The sequence below is a fragment of the Carcharhinus amblyrhynchos genome, chromosome 14 (genome assembly GCF_965287045.1).
Source record: "Carcharhinus amblyrhynchos chromosome 14, sCarAmb.v2.hapA, whole genome shotgun sequence".
In the NCBI taxonomy this organism is placed as follows: domain Eukaryota; kingdom Metazoa; phylum Chordata; class Chondrichthyes; order Carcharhiniformes; family Carcharhinidae; genus Carcharhinus; species Carcharhinus amblyrhynchos.
Window position 1 is genome coordinate 2618710 of NC_137337.1, and position 17443 is coordinate 2636152.

Here is a 17443-nt window from a genome sequence, read left to right on the forward strand (position 1 = left end):
CCTGCCATAGCAGAGTAACAACAGGGAGGGTTGAGTAGGACAGGGAAGGAACATTGTGTACACCAAGAAAATGCTTGGGTTCGAGAGAGAGCGAGCAGGGGCTGATAGTCCTGGTTCTGAAGTTGATGCTGTGGTTCTTTTTTTATTCATTCACAAGATGTGGGCCTCGCTGGCTGGGTCAGCATTTATTGCCCCTTGAGAAGGTGGTGGTGAGCTGCCTTCTCGAACTACTGCAGTCCCAGAGGTGTAGGTAGACCCACAGTGCGGTTAGGGAGGGCTAATCCTTCTGACGTGCACAACTTTGGACTGTGGGAGGAAACCAGAGATCTGACAGAGGTGTTCAAAATCACAAGGGGGTCTGGACAGCGTAGATCGCAAGAAACTGTTCCCGTTCGTGAGCAAATCGAGAGCAAGAGGCATGGATTTAAAGTAATAATGAAAAAAGCAAAAGTGGAGTGGCACAGTGGTTAGCACTGCTGCCTCACGATGCCAGGGACCTGGGTTCAATTCCCAGCCTGGGTCACTGTCTGTGTGGGGTTTGCACATTCTCCCCGTGTCTGTCTGGGTTTCCTCCGGGTGCTCCAGTTTCCTCCCACAGTCCAAAGATGTGCGGAATAGGTTGATTGGCCGTGCTAAATTGCCACTTAGTGTTAGGGGGACTAGCTAGGTAAATACATGGGGCTACGGGGATAGGGGCTGGGTGGGATTAAGGTCGGTACAAACTGGATGGGCCGAATGGCCGCCTCCTGCACCGTAAGGATTCTATGATCTCCTCACATTATTCTGATTCTGCTGCTGTGTAACAGCTTGAGATGGTCACATTTAAGATGCTATGTAAATGCGAGTTGTTTTATTGGAAGCAGTGACTGTGAGAGCTGATTAAATGGAGTCTGACAGGAGTGGGTGGTTTAGGACCTAAGCTGAGTACTGCTATCGCTTATAATTAACACACAGTGAAAACAGAAGAGAAATGTGTTAATTGGCCTTGCACAATACTGTTTGGGCGGGTTGTGGGGGGGCGTGGGGGTGGGAGACGGAGCTGCAAATTAAATGACACAAAACATGAGGTTGAGTTACAATATAAATGTCACTGCACAAATTGATCTGAACTGCGGCTCCTGTTTCACTGTGACAGACAGGTAGTGGCTGGAGCAGCGATACTCAGAAGCTTACTAATTCCAGCACTGGAGGTGATTGATGGCCATTGTTGAGGCGTGAGGGAGCCAGCTGCTCAGAGAGTTCCACGCTATTCTTTCAGAGCCTGGGTGTCCTTTTACTCAAGATTGATCAGAAAAGTCACACCCTCTTTAAAAGTTGAGGCGTAATTTAAACTTGATGCCACTTGTTCCACACGAGATTCCCTATTCAGCCCAGGGAAACCCGATCCGCTATTCAAAAACTGTGTTTATGCCTTTTAATTTTTCATCAGACACAGGCAGGGATTGTGTAATGGACTCCTGTTTGCTGTGTCTATTTCTTTTCCATCTCCAGTTCTGTTCTTGTGTCTAACCCACACCTGCATGACCAAAGGTGTGGGACACTTGGTGAAGTGACGATTTGACAACTGAGGGGAGGGAAGCGGGATGATGTAAAAAGTTTGGTTTTATTACCTCGCCCTGGCTGGGGAAGAACGGTAAGGAACATCGAGTGATGATGCTCCAGCCAGTATACTCTGCAGGTTGTTTAAAAATTCTGTCATGGGATGTGGGCATTGCTGGCCAGCATATGGGCAGCACGTTGGTTAGCACTGCTGCCTCACAGCGCCAGGGACTTGGGTTCAATTCCCAGCTTGGGTCAGTCTGTGTGGAGTTTGCACGTTCTCCCTGTGTCTGCGTGGGTTTCCTCTGGGTGCTCTGGTATCCTCCCACAGTCTGAAAGATGTGCTGATTAGGGTGCATTGGCCATGCTAAATTCTCTCTCAGTGTAACCCAAACAGGCACCAGAGTGTGGCAATTAGGGGAATTTCACAGTAACTTCATTGCAGTGTCAATGTACGCCTACTTGTGACATTAATAAATAAGCTTTAAACTTTATTAATTAACTAGCGCTAATTGCCACTGAGAAGGTGGTGGTGAGCTGCTGCCTTAAACCGAGTTAGCTGAAGCCATTGCCGGGCTGTTCCAGAGGCAGTTATGTTGGGATTTGAACCCAGAGCCCTGGGTTACTGAAACAGTGATGTCATTGTCTCCCTTTGCTGAACCACTTGGCTTTTTATCATTGTAGCTGTTTATTTGCTCAGTCTGTGTGTGTGTGTATGTTGTAGATGAGTACAATGCCTGGATTGCCAACCAGACCCTGCTTCTATGACATTGACTTGGACCCAGAGACGGAAGAAGTGAATGGACTCTTCTAACCAGTGAAACCACAATGATAGGTAAGGGTTAACCCCATCCATCAACCGCCCAGCCTCGCTATTCTCTCTGACGGCATCCCTGACAATGCAGCATTCCAGGGGAATCACACTGAAACACGGACAAGATTATTCACTTAAATCCTGAAAAAAACGCCGGGAAACTTGAGAAACATACGTCCTACCCAGATTGACAACATGATGGCCACATTCAACCTCTCCTGATACAAAAGTGTCTGTAGTTGTTCGGTTGTGGGGCCTCCACAGTAACTCATCGCTGTGACCCGAGAGAGAGAACCTGCCAGATCTCTGATTTGAGCGATGCTGCAGAAAGCATTGGGGTTAGAGGGTGAAACGGGGTCATTTTTCCACCCCCCACCTTGCAGGTTTATGCCTTCAGCTCCTGATAGGAGCCACCCATATCCAACTTCAATGAACAACGTTACTGTGGGAGAGGGTAGAAGATACAGGAGGTGGTTTCCTCGCTGGGAAGCGTGGGAGGGATACGTGAGGTGGTTTCCTTGCGTATGCTCAAAGGAAGCGCGTCTCCGCTTCCTGACGGATCCTTCACTTGGAAGTGGCTGTTGTCTCTCAATGTTCTGGCTCTTCAGAAAATCCCTGCTCCTGTTGCTAGCACAGCTCGTTACCGGGGCCTTGGGCCACGTGGATGGAAGGGATGATCACTCCCTGAAATCTGAATGATCCCGCTCACCTGGATGAGGGTAATAGTTGGCTGGTTAGTGGCCAAATCATTTTAGTTACCACCTTTAACTTCCTAACTTTCTTGAACAGGAATGTGAAGCCTATAGTTAGGGTTTCCAGACCCGCCGTGCTGTGTTTTCCAGCCTCCCTGGCGGAGCCAGGTTGCCATTGGCGGACAGATTCCCCAATGGCATAGCCAGTGGATAATACAAATGGCCATTGACCTTGGCAGGATCAGAGGACGTGCCATTGGGTGGGAGGTTGGTTTGCTGGAAAATCCCAACCTGTGGGTATAGGTGTCACTGGTCATAGAATCCCTACAGTGCAAAAGGCCATTCGACCCATCGAGCCTGCACTGAAAACAATTCCAACCACGCCCTATCCCTATAACCCGACATAATTACCCAGCTAACCACCTTGACGCTAAGGGACAGTTTAGCATGGACAATCCCCCAACCCAGCATTTGCTGCCCATCCCTAGTTGCCCTGTGAGGGTGGTGGTGAGTTACCTGCATGAACTACTGGCAGAACAGGTTTGATCAGATCTGGTGTTCACTGGGACCCCTCTGAGGGCAGTTTGGAATGTTAGTGGGGAGTGGTGTCAGGTCTGGAGACCAGGGCAAGGGGCAGGATTTTACAGCCTCGCTCAAGCGAGACCAGAAATTCCCACCCAAGGTCAACAAACATTCCCGTTGTCCGCCTGTCGCCGCTCCGATTCCGTATGGGTGAAGCAGTAGAATTCCAGGGAATGAGCTCCCTCCCCTGATGTATAGCACTGACACAACAATCAAACATGTTCATGTCCCAGCTTTTCAATTCCAGATTTAAGACTGGATTCGGAATCTCCGCCTGCCAAGCTGGATGTGATTCCGTGCTGTCTGGATTACTAGACAGGGCAATGAGTCTGTATCTCCAGTATCTGAAACAGCACACCATTACACTCTCCAACTAAAACCAGGACCAGTTTTTAATTGTATATGGAATGTGGATGTCGCTGGCAAGGCCAACATTTATTACCCATCCCTAATCGCTTTTCAGTGGCATGTTAGAGGATAGTTAAGATGATGTGGGCCTGGAGTCACATGTAGGCCAGATCAGGTAAAGGTGGCAGATTTCCTTCCCTAGAGGACATTAGTGACCCAGATGGGTTTTATGACATTCAATGATAGTTTCATGCTCATTACTGAGTCTGCCTTTATATTCCAGATTGATTAATTGGATTTGAAGCTCTGGTGGTGAGATTTGAACCCAGGTCCCCAGAGCATTAGCCTGCATTACTATTTCAGTGACATTCTCACCAAGACTGTCTCCCCCTAACTTGCGCCCAGCGAGGTGTTAATCTAACACACCTAGCCATCTTCCCCTTGGCATTGTCCACTGCTTAGCCAATAGGAGCTGCTTCCTCAGCCAATAGCCATCCTGTTTACCAGTCACCTTGTTAGTAATACACTGTTATGGATTGTTAATGTCTCTGTCTGACTTTCTCTCCTCGAGTTTCTCATTGGAACAGTGCATTTGAGGGGGGAATTATCTGTAGACCTACCCTAATGCTGTGCACCAGCTAACACTGGACCTTCCAAGTAGAGAAAGCAAGGCAGTACTTCCAGCTTCAACAAGGCTATTAAACATGTAGGCGCAGATTCAGGTACTGTGAAAAGCTAAGGAACTGATTGTCCAGGGAACGAAACTCACTTGAGGAGTAACGAGGTGCTGGAATGGGGAGATTGGCAGAGTCAAGAGTGTGGTGCAGCACAGGAGGAGGTTATTTGGCCCATTGTGGCTTCTGCTGGCCCTCCAAACAGGGCCTGTTGTGTATCGGATGTTGCAATAAGGTTGGCCTGTCTCAGTTGTAACACTGTGGGTTCGCGTCCCACTCAAGAACACGCACCTGACGTTCAGACAAACACTTCAGTGCAGCACCAAGCGGGCTTTGCACCGTGTGTCAGCTGAGACACTTACTCAGGCCCCACCTTTTCTGCCCGGTAATTAGAGTGTGTTTAATATTCCATTTCAATCAATCCTGAACCAGTATCATTTCAAAAATAACTCACTGATTTATGACGAGCTGTGTGGTTTGCTGAGATTTATGGAATGATATGGCGCAGTGGAGAATGCCAAGGGGAAAGATGGCTAGATGTGTTTATTAACGTATCGCTGGGTGCAAGTTAGCGGGGGAGACAGTCTTGGTGGAAATGTCACTGAAATAGTAACGCAGAGACTCAGGCCAATGCCCTGGGGACCTGGGTTCGATCTGACATATCGATAGAGAGGGTCTATTAATCCCACTCCCCCACTTTTACCCCACAGCACTTTGAATCTTTATCTTCCTAGATTTATCCCATTCTATTTAAAAGTTACTATTAAATCTCCACGATGGTATCTCCAAGTGATAATTCTTGTTTATATTTTTGAAAAGGCCTCATCACTTCTGGTTCCTTTGCCAGTGGGCTAAGTGTGTGCGCTCTGGCTGCCAATCCTTCTGTCCCAGGAAACAGTTTCTCCTCATTTACCGCAACGAAAACCCTTTGCGACTGTGAACATTGTGTACAAAGCAGAAAGGGTACAAGTGCCAGTTGTTTATCCACTGTTTAGTTTTTACGCTCTTGTGTCATATGAAAGAATACTCAGATGTTGAGAATGTGCAGTTGGGATACTCTCGATGGGATTAGCTGTCGCTGCAGCTGGTAATTTTCACACTTTTTTTTTCTCCCTCACAGTATCCAGAAGGTTGAAAATTCAGCAGTGTTGTGATGGGCCACAGCAAGACCAGAGGGCAGTTGATTTGAGACACCTGCACTGAGATCACAGTCGCGGAACAAGAAATGTGATACCCGACTCTCAGCCTTACCCCAGGCTCTCAGCCTTATCCCAAGTCTCGGCCCTAAGCCCGGGGCTCTCAGCCTTACCCTGAAAAATATCAAAGCTACCAGCATTTTTCAGACAAGCTGCCTTTTAGGCGAGCTTGCTGATAAAGTTGAAGTGGAATTCACATTTCATTCTGTATGACAGTAAGATGTTCCAGCACCAATCCCTACCAAGCTAACCTTATTGCAACATTCAGCTCTGCTTCACTATGTTTCTTCTGACTGATCGTGCACAAAGTCAGTGAAAGAAATTTTAAATCACGTGCTGACAATCAATTTACCACCGGTGAAAACCAGTGCTCCTCTTACTTTCCTAATTCAAAATAAATCATTGGGTTCATAACTTTCCCCGACTTGTGTTGGTTTCATTGGTTTCAATCCCGGAGGGAAACTTGTCTTACTGATCATAACATTCTTTTTTGTACTTGAAAACTGGGAGACAAAAGCTACTGATCTCAGAAATATAGAATTCTGGTGACACTTTTCGTATTTTAAAAATTAGAAGATTTTTTAAGAAAGCAAGTCTATAAAACTAAAGTTACACAGTTAAAACAGTCTTACAAAACACCCCAAAAAACCTACTTAGAACAGACAAGTAAACTACTTGGCAATAACTCCCTTAAAAATTTTTAACTATAAATATCCAGTAATATTACCCAAGGCAAAATGGATGTTTCTTTAGTAAAGGTATAATCCACTCTGCTGTGGAAATCCAAGCAAATTCAGAAGCAAAACAGTTTTCCGAAAGAAAGATTTTTCTGGTTTGACTTGATGGCTGTTCCAGATTTCACACCTTCTCTCAGCGCAGAGCTGTTCTCAAAACATGTCTCCCACACAACTCAACGTCTTTCCTTAAATTTGCTTTTCCCCTTTTTAGCTCCATTTCTGTTGTGCTCAACATTTCCTTGAACTCAAGTTTTCCAAAATAGAAGAATCTTTAATGTTTTCTTACTGCCACCACTTTTGGGTCAAATGTAATTTAATAACCTTCCCTTGTTTACTTAGTCACAACTGAAAAGTCAAGTCCTTACACATCTCCTCATGCAAATTTTTAAAACCCAACATATTTACTTGTCAATTCACCTCACCATTGCCCCTCGTTACAAATGCATGTCTCTAGCACATTTATCTTTCAACAGACAAGCAGTTCTGTATCCAACTAACCAGCCCACCCCAAATCCCATGTGATTTTAATTTTTATACCAGTTTGCCATGTGGGATCTTGTCAAAAGCCTTACTGAAGTATAAACTACATCCACAGCCCCTCCCTCATCAATTATCTTTGTCATCTCTTCAAAAAACCCAATCAAGTTGGTGAGACAGGACCTTCCCCATACAAAATCATGCTCCTGTCACTAACTAGTCCATTTTCTTCCAAATGTGCATTTATCTCTCCCTCAGTATCTTCTCCAAAAGCTTCTCTACCACTGATGTCAGGCTCACAGGCCTATAATTTCCTGGATTATCCCTGCTTCCTTTCTTAAACAAATTTATTTGATAGCACGAGCTTTTGGAGCGCTGTCCCTTCATCAGGTGAGTCACCTGATGAAGGGACAGCGCTCCGAAAGCTCATATTACCAAATAAATCTGTAGGACTTTAACCTGGTGTCGTGAAATTTCTTATTGTGCCTACCCCAGTCCAACGCCGGCATCTCTACATCATTTCTTAAACATTGGAACAACATCCAGTTTTCTGGAGCCTCACCTGTGTCAGAGAAGTTGTGAAGTATCTGTTAAAGCCCCAGCTATTTCTCTGCTTGTCTCCCACAGTAAGCCGGGGACTCGTCTACCTTAATGCAATTTTGGATACCTAACACTTCCTCCTTCAATATATTGACATTCTCTAGAGCGTTCGCACACCTATCCCTGATCTCAACATCCATCATGTCCTTCTCCTTGGTGAATACTGATACAAAGCTCATTAAAGATCTCACCCACTTCCAGTGGCTCCACACATAACTTCCCTCAATTGTCTTTGAGTGGGTGTACTCTTTCTCTTGCTACTCTCTTGCTCCTAATAAGAAACCTTGGGATTCTCCTTGACCCTGTTTGCTGAAGACATTTCATGGTTCCTTTTAGCTCTCTTTAATTCCATGTTTAAATTCCTTCCTGCTTTCACTGTACTCCTCAAGAGCTTTGTCTGTTTCCAGATGTCCAGACCTATTGTATGCTTCCTTTTTTCCTTTAGTCTAAACTTACAATTTTCCTTGTCTTTCATGCTTCCTGAATCCTGCCATTCCTGTCCTTCATTTTTGCAGTGCCTATCCTGCACTTCTATCCACTGGCCTTTAAAAGCCTCCCACGTGCCAGAAGTGGATTTGCCCTCAAATAGCCACTCCCAGTCCACATTCCCTGGTTCCTGTCTGATTTGGATGTAATTGGCCCAATTAAGCACCTTCAGCCAAGGGCTACTCTTGTCCTTATCCATGAAACCCAAAATCTTATGGAATTATGGTCGCTAAGCTCAAGATGCTCCCCCACTGAAACATCGGTCACCTGGCCCAGCTCATTCCCCAATGCCAAGTCTAGTTTGGCCCCCCCTCCCTGGCTGGATTATCAACACGCTATTAAAAAACCCTCTTGGACACATCTAACAAATTGATCTCTATCTGAGCCCCTGGCTGTAAGGGATTCCCAGTCAATATGGGGGAAATTAAAGTCACCCACCACAACTACCCTGCTTCTTTCACACCGTTTCAGTATCTGACTACACATCAGCTGCTCTGTCTCCTGTGGGCTGTTTGGAGGTCCTGGTCGCAGTCCCAACATTGTGATTTCACCCTTCCTATTCCTGAGCTCCACCTATAATGCCTCACTACAGGGTCCCTCCAGTGTGTCCTCCTGTTTATCTCTGGAAGGTTCTTCCACTGCTGACTGCAGTCGAGGTGACCGTGCTGACTGCTCCCACAATTCACCTCTGCTGAATAGTCTTCCTCTCCCACACTGTTCCTCTGCCAGATACTTTTCCTGCTGTTGTCCTTTGGAGGGGTTCCCCTGCTACCCACTGTACAGTCGAGGTGACAGCACCAGCTTCTCCCACAATGTTCCTCTGCTGCCTCTGGATTGCCTATACAAAGAACAAGTATTTCTAAAGCACCTTTCACAAACTCAGGAAGTTCTAAGGTGCTTTACTAATCTTCCTTGATCTGCCTCCTGGTCTGGCTTAAATGTGACTCCAGACTCAGCAATGTGAGTTCAAGAGCGGTTAGGGATGGACAATAAGTGCTGACCCAGCCAGTGACGCCCATGTCCCCTGAGTGAATATAAAAAACAATTACTCTCCGTAAATCTGAGACCATCCAAATTTCTGCTGTCTGAATCTTAACTTACAGTCCCACAGTGCAGAAGGAGGCCATTTGGCCCATCGAGACTGCACTGACAACAGTCCCATCCAGGCCCTATCCCTGTAACCTCATGTACTTCCCCTGCTAATCCCCTGACACACATTTAACATGGCCAATCAACCTAACCTGCACATCTTTGGACTGTGGGAGGAAACTGGAGCACCCGGAGGAAACCCACACAGACGTGGGTATAACGCACAGACAGTCACCTGAGGCCAGAATTGAACCCAGGTTTCCTGGCACTGTGAGGCAGCAGTGCTAACTATTGTGCTACCATTAACTTGTACAAAGTCCTATTTGCCTAACACCCCTGTGTCCACTGACCTCCATTGGCTCTTGATCTTAAAATTCTCCTCCTCCTATGACCATGCCTCTCCCTATCTCTGTAATCTCTTCCAGCCCCAAACTCTCTGAGTTCCTCTAATTCTGGTTTCTTGAGCGTTGCTGCTGTTAATCACTCCACCATGGGTGGCATTACCTTCAGAGATTACCAAGGCCATAAACTCTGGAATACCCTCTCCAATCTCACCACCTCTCGACCACACACTCCTCCTTTAAGCCTTTCTGAAGCTGACCTAATACTTCCAGATGTAGCTCGGTGCTAAATTCTGTTTGATGATGTCCTCAGGAAGCACCTTGAGTCATTCCGAGAAAGGTGCAGTATAAATTGTTGTTGGAGAGTTTCCTCAGTATTTGACCATCTCAATCTGTGTAAATCAGTCACCCTGTTTCTGACATGACAGTTCATCACCAACTATAACAGAATCCTTCGAGATGTCCTGAGTTTGCAGAAGGTGGTCTCGGAGAAACAAGTTTTTCTTCTGGTTTGAACAGAGAAGCTGTTTTACAGCAACTTTGTTTTAATAGGTGATTATGTTTTCTGGCGATTCTGACTCATTAACTTGCATTTTGCACTGAACGCTGCCATCAGCTGTGGTGAGGATTCATCCAAAATGTTAACACATCACATCCAGAAAGCACAGCTGTCTCAGGTTCTAATTGTCCATTGTAACTAAAACCTTTAGTACAAAATGTTAATGAATTCCCCAACCAAACTTCAGATTGGCTGCTTGGAAATGATGTTTGACAGTTGCTGACTCATACAAACACAAGCAGCAAGGGTAGGCCATTCAGCCCATCCATCAGCTGCACCATTTACTACAATCGAGGCTGATTTTGAACCACAACTCATTTTCCCATTTATTCACCAGATCCTCAATTCTCTCAGAGACCAAAAATCTGTCTATTTCAGCCTTAAATATATTCAACAATAGAACATCCACCAGCCTCTGGACAGAGTTCTAAAGACTCACAACCCTTTGAGTGAAGTAATTTCTCCTTGTCTCAGTTCTAAATGATCAGCCCCTTATCCTGAGACTCTGTCTCTGTGTTTTAGATTCCCCAGCCGGGGGAAACAATCTGTGTCCATCCCAACATTTTGTTTGTCTTCATGACTTTGCATCTCATAAACTCCAGAGGACCTACGCCCAATTTAACAAAGAAAATAGAAGCAGGAGGAGGCCATTCAGCCCTTTGAACCTGCTCTACCATTCATTATGATCATGGCTGATCATCCAACTCAGTAACCTGTTCCCGCCCCCTGCCGCCGCACCCCCCCCCCCCCCCCCCCCCCATATCCTTTGATCCCTTTAGCCCCAAGAGTTATATCTAACTCCTTGAAAACAAACAATATATTTGTCTCAGCTGTTTTCTGTGATAAACACAGGCTCACCAATCTGGGTGAAGAAATTTCTCATCTCAGTCCTAAATAGTTGACTCCGTATTCTTAGACTATTACCCCTGGTTCTGGACTCCCCCTGCCATCAGGAACATCCTTCCTACATCTACCCTGTCTAGTCCTGTTAGAATGAGATTCCCCCCTCATTCTTCTAAACTCCAGGGAATATAATTCTAACTGACTCACTCCCTCCTTATATATCCGTCCCACCAACCCAAGAATCAGCCTGGTAAACTTTCGCTGCACTCCCTCAAATAGCAAGAACATCCTTTCTCAGATAAGGAGACCATAACTGTACACAGTATTCCAGGTGTGGCCTCACCAAGGCCCTGTATAATTGCAGCAAGACATTCCTGCTCCTGTACTCAACTCCGTTTGCTATGAAGGCTAACGTACCATTTGCCTTCTTTTAACGCTTGCTGCACCTGCTTACCTTCAGTGACTGGTACGAGGACACCCAGGTCCCGCTGCACTCCTTTCTCTCAATTTCTAGCCATTTACATAATCTGCCTTCCCGTTTTTGCTATCAAAGTTGATAACCTTGCATTTATTCACATTATATGTGTATTTTTGCACTCACTCAACCTGTCAAAGTCACACTGAAACATCTCTGCATCCTCCTCACAATCCACCCAGTTTTGTATCATCTGCAAATTTTGAGATATTCCTGTTAGTTTCATCAGTCAGCCTTTCATTAAAGGATAACCCCCTCTCCCAGGAACCAAATTAGTGAATCTGTATCACCTCCAATGCAGGTACATCCTTTCTTAAAAACTGCCCGCAGTATTCCAGGTGTGGTCTCACCAAAAGCATTTACAATATTCTTGTACTCCAGTCCCCTTACAATAAAAGCCAACATGCCTTGCTGCAGCTGTATACTAACTTTGTGTTCCACGTACAAGGACACTCATATCTCTGAATATCAGCTTTTTGAATTGTCATGTCCTTGATCGGCAGGTCGAAAACTGATGCTGGATAATTCCCTTTTCGAGTAAAGTTGACTTCACCATGAGATAGGCACGCAGAATTGCACCAATCTTATACAGATATTCCAGCAAAAACAGTTTAGATGTGACCATTCTCTGTGCTGCTGCTGATTAGATGATGAAAATGGCAGACCCTATTAGCCCAGGGGTCGTGTGCTGCCTGTCTGGGTTCCAAGGATGGCCCACAGGACATTTTGCCCACACGCAGGGGTGCCACACTCCGCTGACTTCTGACCGTGTAGTTCCTCTCCTCCCAGTGTGACAGAAGTGATTGGCAGATAAAGCCAGGGTGAGTGAGGTGAGGTGTGTACGGATTGCTCACAACATTGACTGTGAGAGCCGTGCACCCCCTTGGTGTCCAATCAAAGAGTAAATAACTGAGTTGATTTTACCATTTGAAGTTGATGACATCTCTGTGAATGTAAAAAATGAAGAAGCATTTTCTATAACCCGTTATGAAGTATTCATTGTGTATTGAATGTGTTTAATCTTATTCATGGGGTCAGGGTTAGTGAACAAGCCCAATTTCAATCTTGTGGCCCATTGGGATGAAGGAGGGTCACTCACACAGCTAATCACCAGCCCGGGTTGGCCACCCTTGCTGTAGATTGAAGTCCAGAGCATGAGAGTTCCACTCTGAAATGTTACTGTAAATTCCTTCAATACAAGATTCATAGAATCAGAACATGAAGCACAGAAAAAGGCCATTGTTCCTTTAACAGCTCTCCAGTAAATTAGAGTTTATTAAATTACAGATTTCAGTAAATTACAGATATTAGTAAATTACAGAATTTGCCAATTTAGCTCAATCTCACAAGTAGGGCATCAGTTAGACGGCAGCATTATCTTCAGAATGCTCTGCTATTCGAGGGGAATCAGACAGGCTTTGCACATAAAACTGCCCACTAACCTCCACACTAACTTAAACACTGAACTAAAACCAATTCTTGAACAACTCCCTGCTTCTGCAGAATTGCCCATTAACAGCAGATAATTAAATGTAGGATTTACTGTGTAATCTTCACCTTAGCTGCTAATGATAATTTAAAGATGGTGTGATCGTGTGAGAGTGAAAATGAAGAACTGACTGTTCCAAAAAATGGTCTTGAACAAACCCCTGACTTCAGTTCTCTAATCAGAACAGAAGAATTTGCATCTCTGTAGCGCCTGTCACAACCTCAGGTTGATTGTCAGTCACTGTGCAGTCGGATGTCCACTCAACAGAGCAGACAAGCAGTCAATTTCAGATCATACCTAAAAGATGAATCTTCTAACAGTGCGGCGCTCCCTCACCACGGCTCTTCCTTGCCACAATGCTCCCCGACCGCAGTGCTCCCTCACCACACTGCTCCCTCGCCGTGTTGCTCCCTCATTATTGCGCAGAATGTCCATCTGAATGCTGTGTTTCCATTTCAGTGCAATCTGATCTAACCAGCTACTAACTCTGAGGTAAGAGGAGATGTGGGCTATGTAGGTACCTAGAGTCAGTCCAGTGATTGGCATTGTGGCCCTCGGTGAGGTGGGCCATGTCTCTGTAACAGTGGGCTGCTGAGGCAAGTGTTTGGCTGCTAATGGTTGTGGGTTTAAATGGTCATAGAGTCATAGAGGTTTATAGCATGGAAAGAGGCCCTTCGGCTCAAACCTTTTAAGCTACTAAGTTACAATTGCCTGTGTTTGGCCCATATCCCTCAATACCCATCTTACTCATGTAAGTGTTTAAATGCTTTTTAAAAGGCAAAATTATACCCCCTCCTACTACTACCTCTGGCAGCTTGTTCCAGATACTCACACCCTCTGTGTGAAAAAATTGCCCCTCTGGACACTTTTGTATCTCACCCCTCTCACCCCAAACCTATGCCCTCTAGTTTTAGACTCCCCTACCTTTGGGAAAAGATATTGACTATTTACCTTGTCTATGCCCCTCATTATTTTATAGACCTCTATAATATTACCCCTCACCCTCCTACGCTCCAGACAAAAAAGACCCAGTCTATTCAGCCTCTCCTTATAACTCAATCCATCAAGTCCTGGTAGCATCCTAGTAAATTTTTCCTGCACTCTTTCTAGTTCAATAATAGTTCACTCTTTCTAGTTTCCTCTCTATAAGAGGGTGACCAGAACTGTACATAGTATTCCAAGTGTGACCTTACCAATATCTTTGTAATTTCAACAAGACATCCCAACTCCGGTAGTCAATGTTCTGACCAATGAAACCAAGCATGCTGAATGCCTTCTTCACCACTCTGTCCACCTGTGTCTCCACATTCCAGGAGCTATGAACATGTACCCCCTAGATCACTTTGTTCTGTAATTCTCCCCAACACCCTCCCATTAACTGAGTAATATTTTGATTCAATCTACCAAAATATGTCACCTCACATTTATCTAAATTAAATTCCATCTGCCATTCGTAAGCCCACTGGCCCAATTGATCCCGTTGCAATTGGAGATAACTTTCTTCACTGTCCATTATGCCACCAATCTTGGTGTCATCTGCAAACTTACTAACCATGCCCCCTAAATGCTCATCCAAATCATTAATATAAATGACAAATAACAGTGAGTCCAGCACTGATCCCTGAGGCACACTGCTGGTCACAGGCCTCCAGTTTAGAAAAACAACTCTCTGCAACCACCCTCTGGCTTCTGTCAAGAAGTTAATTTTGTATCCATTTAGATACCTCACTCTGAAGCCTGTGAGATTTAACTTTATGCAACAACCTACCATGAGGTACCTTGTCAAAGGCCTTGCTAAAGTCCATGTAGACAACATCAACTGCATTGCCCTCATCTACCTTCTTGGTTACCCCTTCAAAAAACTGAGTCAAATTTGTGAGACATGATTTTCCCCTCACAAAGCCATGCTGACTGTCCCTAATCAGTCCTGTCTCTCAAAATACCTTCCAACAATTTACTCACCACAGATGTGAGGCTCACTGGCCTGTAGTTCCCAAGCTTATTCCTGCAGCCCTTTTTAAACAAAGACACAACATTTGCCACTCTCCAATCTTCAGGCATCTCACCTGTGACTATTGATGATTCAAATATCTCGGTTGGGGGACCCGCAATTTCCTCACTAGCCTCCCGCAATGTCCTGGGATACACTTCATCAGGTCCCAGGGATTTATCTGCCTTGATGCATTTTAAGATTTCCACCACCTCCTTCTCTGTAATATATACACGCCTCAAGATATCAATATTTATTTCCCCAAGTTTCATAACATGCATGCTTTTCTCAACAGTAAATACTGATGAGAAATATTCATTTAGGATCTCACCCATCTCTTGTGGATCCATACATAGGTGACCTTGTTGATCCTTAAGAGGCCCTACTTTCTCCCTTGTTACTCTTGTGCCCTTTATGTATTTGTAGAAGCTCTTTGGATTCTCCTTTGCCTTATCTGCCAAACGAATCTCGTGTCCCCTTTTTGCCCTTCTGATTTCTATCTTAACTCTACTCCTACATCCCCTATACTCTTCAAGCGATTCATTTGATCCCAGCTGCCTATGCATGTCATGTGCCTCTTTCTTCTTCTTGACCAGGGCCTCAATATCCCACGTCGTCCACAGTTCCTGACTTCTGCCAGCCTTGCCCTTCACTCTAAGAGGAATGTTTTAACCTGAACTTTGGTGAACACACTTATGAAAGCCTCCCACTTACCAGAAGTCTGTTTGCCTTCTCACAGACTCCCCCAATTAACTTTTGAAAGTTCTTGCCTGATACCATCAAAATTGGCCTTGCCCCAATTTAGAATTTTAACTTTTGGGACAGACCTATCATTCTCCATTGCTATCTTAAAACCAATAGAATTACGGTCACTGGTCCTAAAGTGATCCCTCACTGACACTTCTGTCACCTGCCCTTCCTTATTTCCCAAGAGGAGGTCAGGTTTTACCCCCTCTCTAGTTGGGCCATTCACATACTGAATAAGAAATTCCTCCTGAATACACCCAACAAATTTCTCTCCATCCAACCCTCTAATACTATGGCTGTCCCACTCAATGTTGGAGAAGTTAAAACCCCCTACTGTTACCACCCTATTTTTCTTGGATCTATCTGTAATCTCCCTACATACTTGCTCCTCAATTTCCCACTGACTATTTGGGAGCCTGTAGTATAAACTATCCAAGTGCTTTCCCCCTTCTTATTTCTCAGTTCCACCCATACAGACTCAGTGGGCAAACCCTCGGATATATCCCCTCTCAGTACGGCCGTGATGATCAGACTGATTCTATTTTGAAGCTTACTTGGGTTGATCTCTGGTATCGACTGTAACACACAAACAGTTAAGACTCATACACAGAAACTAGAAGTAGGATGAGGCCATTCAGCCCTTCGAGCCTGCTGTGTCATTCATTGTGATCATGGCTGATCATCGAATTCAATATCCTGATTACCCCTTCCCCCTCTATATCCCTTGATCCCTTTAGTCCCAAGAGCTATATCTAATTTCTTGTTGAAATCAGACAACATTTTGGCCTCAGCTACTTTCTGTGGGAGTGAATTCCACACATTCACCACCCTCTGGGTGAAGAAATTTCTCCTCATCTCAGTTCTAAAAGGTTTACCCCTTATCCTCAAACTCTGATCCCTAGTTCCAGACTCCCCCACCATTGGGAACATTCTTTCTGAATCTATAAGCAGGAAAATAGCTCCAGGAGATGCCTGCACTGTCTGCCTAGGCTTGAGATGCCGGCTCTGTAACTGGTTCATTCAGTTCACACGTAGCATGAAGTAGTTTCCTTTATAAGAACATAAGAAATAGGAGCAGGAGTAGGCCATCTATCCCTTCGAGCCTGCCCTGCCATTCAATAAGATCATGGCTGATCTGAAGTGGATCAGTTCCACTTTCCCGCTTTCTCCCCATAACCCTTAATTCCCCTGTCTATCAGAAACCTATCTACCCGCGTCTTAAACATATTTAGCGAGGCAGCCTCCACCACTTCAACGGGCAGAGAATTCCAGAGATTCACCATCCTTTGAGTGAAGAAGTTCCTCCTCAACTCTGTTCTAAACTGACCCCCTCCCTTATTTTAAGGCTGTGCCCTCTAGTCCTGTTTTCCTTTGTAAGAGGAAAGAATCTCTCTACCTCTACTCTGTCTAGCCCCTTCATTAGCTTGTAAGTCTCTATAAGATCCCCTCTCATCCTTCTAAACTCCAACGAGTACAGGCCCAGTCTATTCAATCTCTCTTCATAAGCTAACCCCCTCATCTCCGGTATCAGCCTGGTGAACCTTCTCTGTACTCCCCCCAAGGCCAATATATCCTTTCGCAAATAAGGGGACCAAAACTGCACACAGTACTCCAGCTGCGGCCTCACCAGTACCCTGTACAGCTGCAGCAAGACCTCCCTACTTTTATATTCAATCCCCCTCGCTATAAAGGCCAGCATTCCATTCGCCTTCTTGATCACCTGCTGCACCTGCAGACTGGGTTTTTGCGATTCGTGCACAAGGAC

General features: G+C 45.2%; 1 protein-coding gene across 1 annotated transcript in view; it reads left to right on the forward strand.

Annotated features, from left to right (window-relative positions):
* Window positions 1-6264, forward strand: part of mthfd1b (methylenetetrahydrofolate dehydrogenase (NADP+ dependent) 1b) — a 59016-nt gene extending 52752 nt beyond the window's left edge. Inside the window, exons 27-28 of the mRNA XM_080202166.1 lie at window positions 2264-2374; window positions 5770-6264. Of these exons, the coding sequence (XP_080058292.1) occupies window positions 2264-2353 (90 nt within the window). The 3' untranslated portion in view covers window positions 2354-2374; window positions 5770-6264. The remainder of the gene's footprint in view (window positions 1-2263; window positions 2375-5769) is intronic.
* The last annotated feature ends 11179 nt before the right edge of the window (window positions 6265-17443 follow it).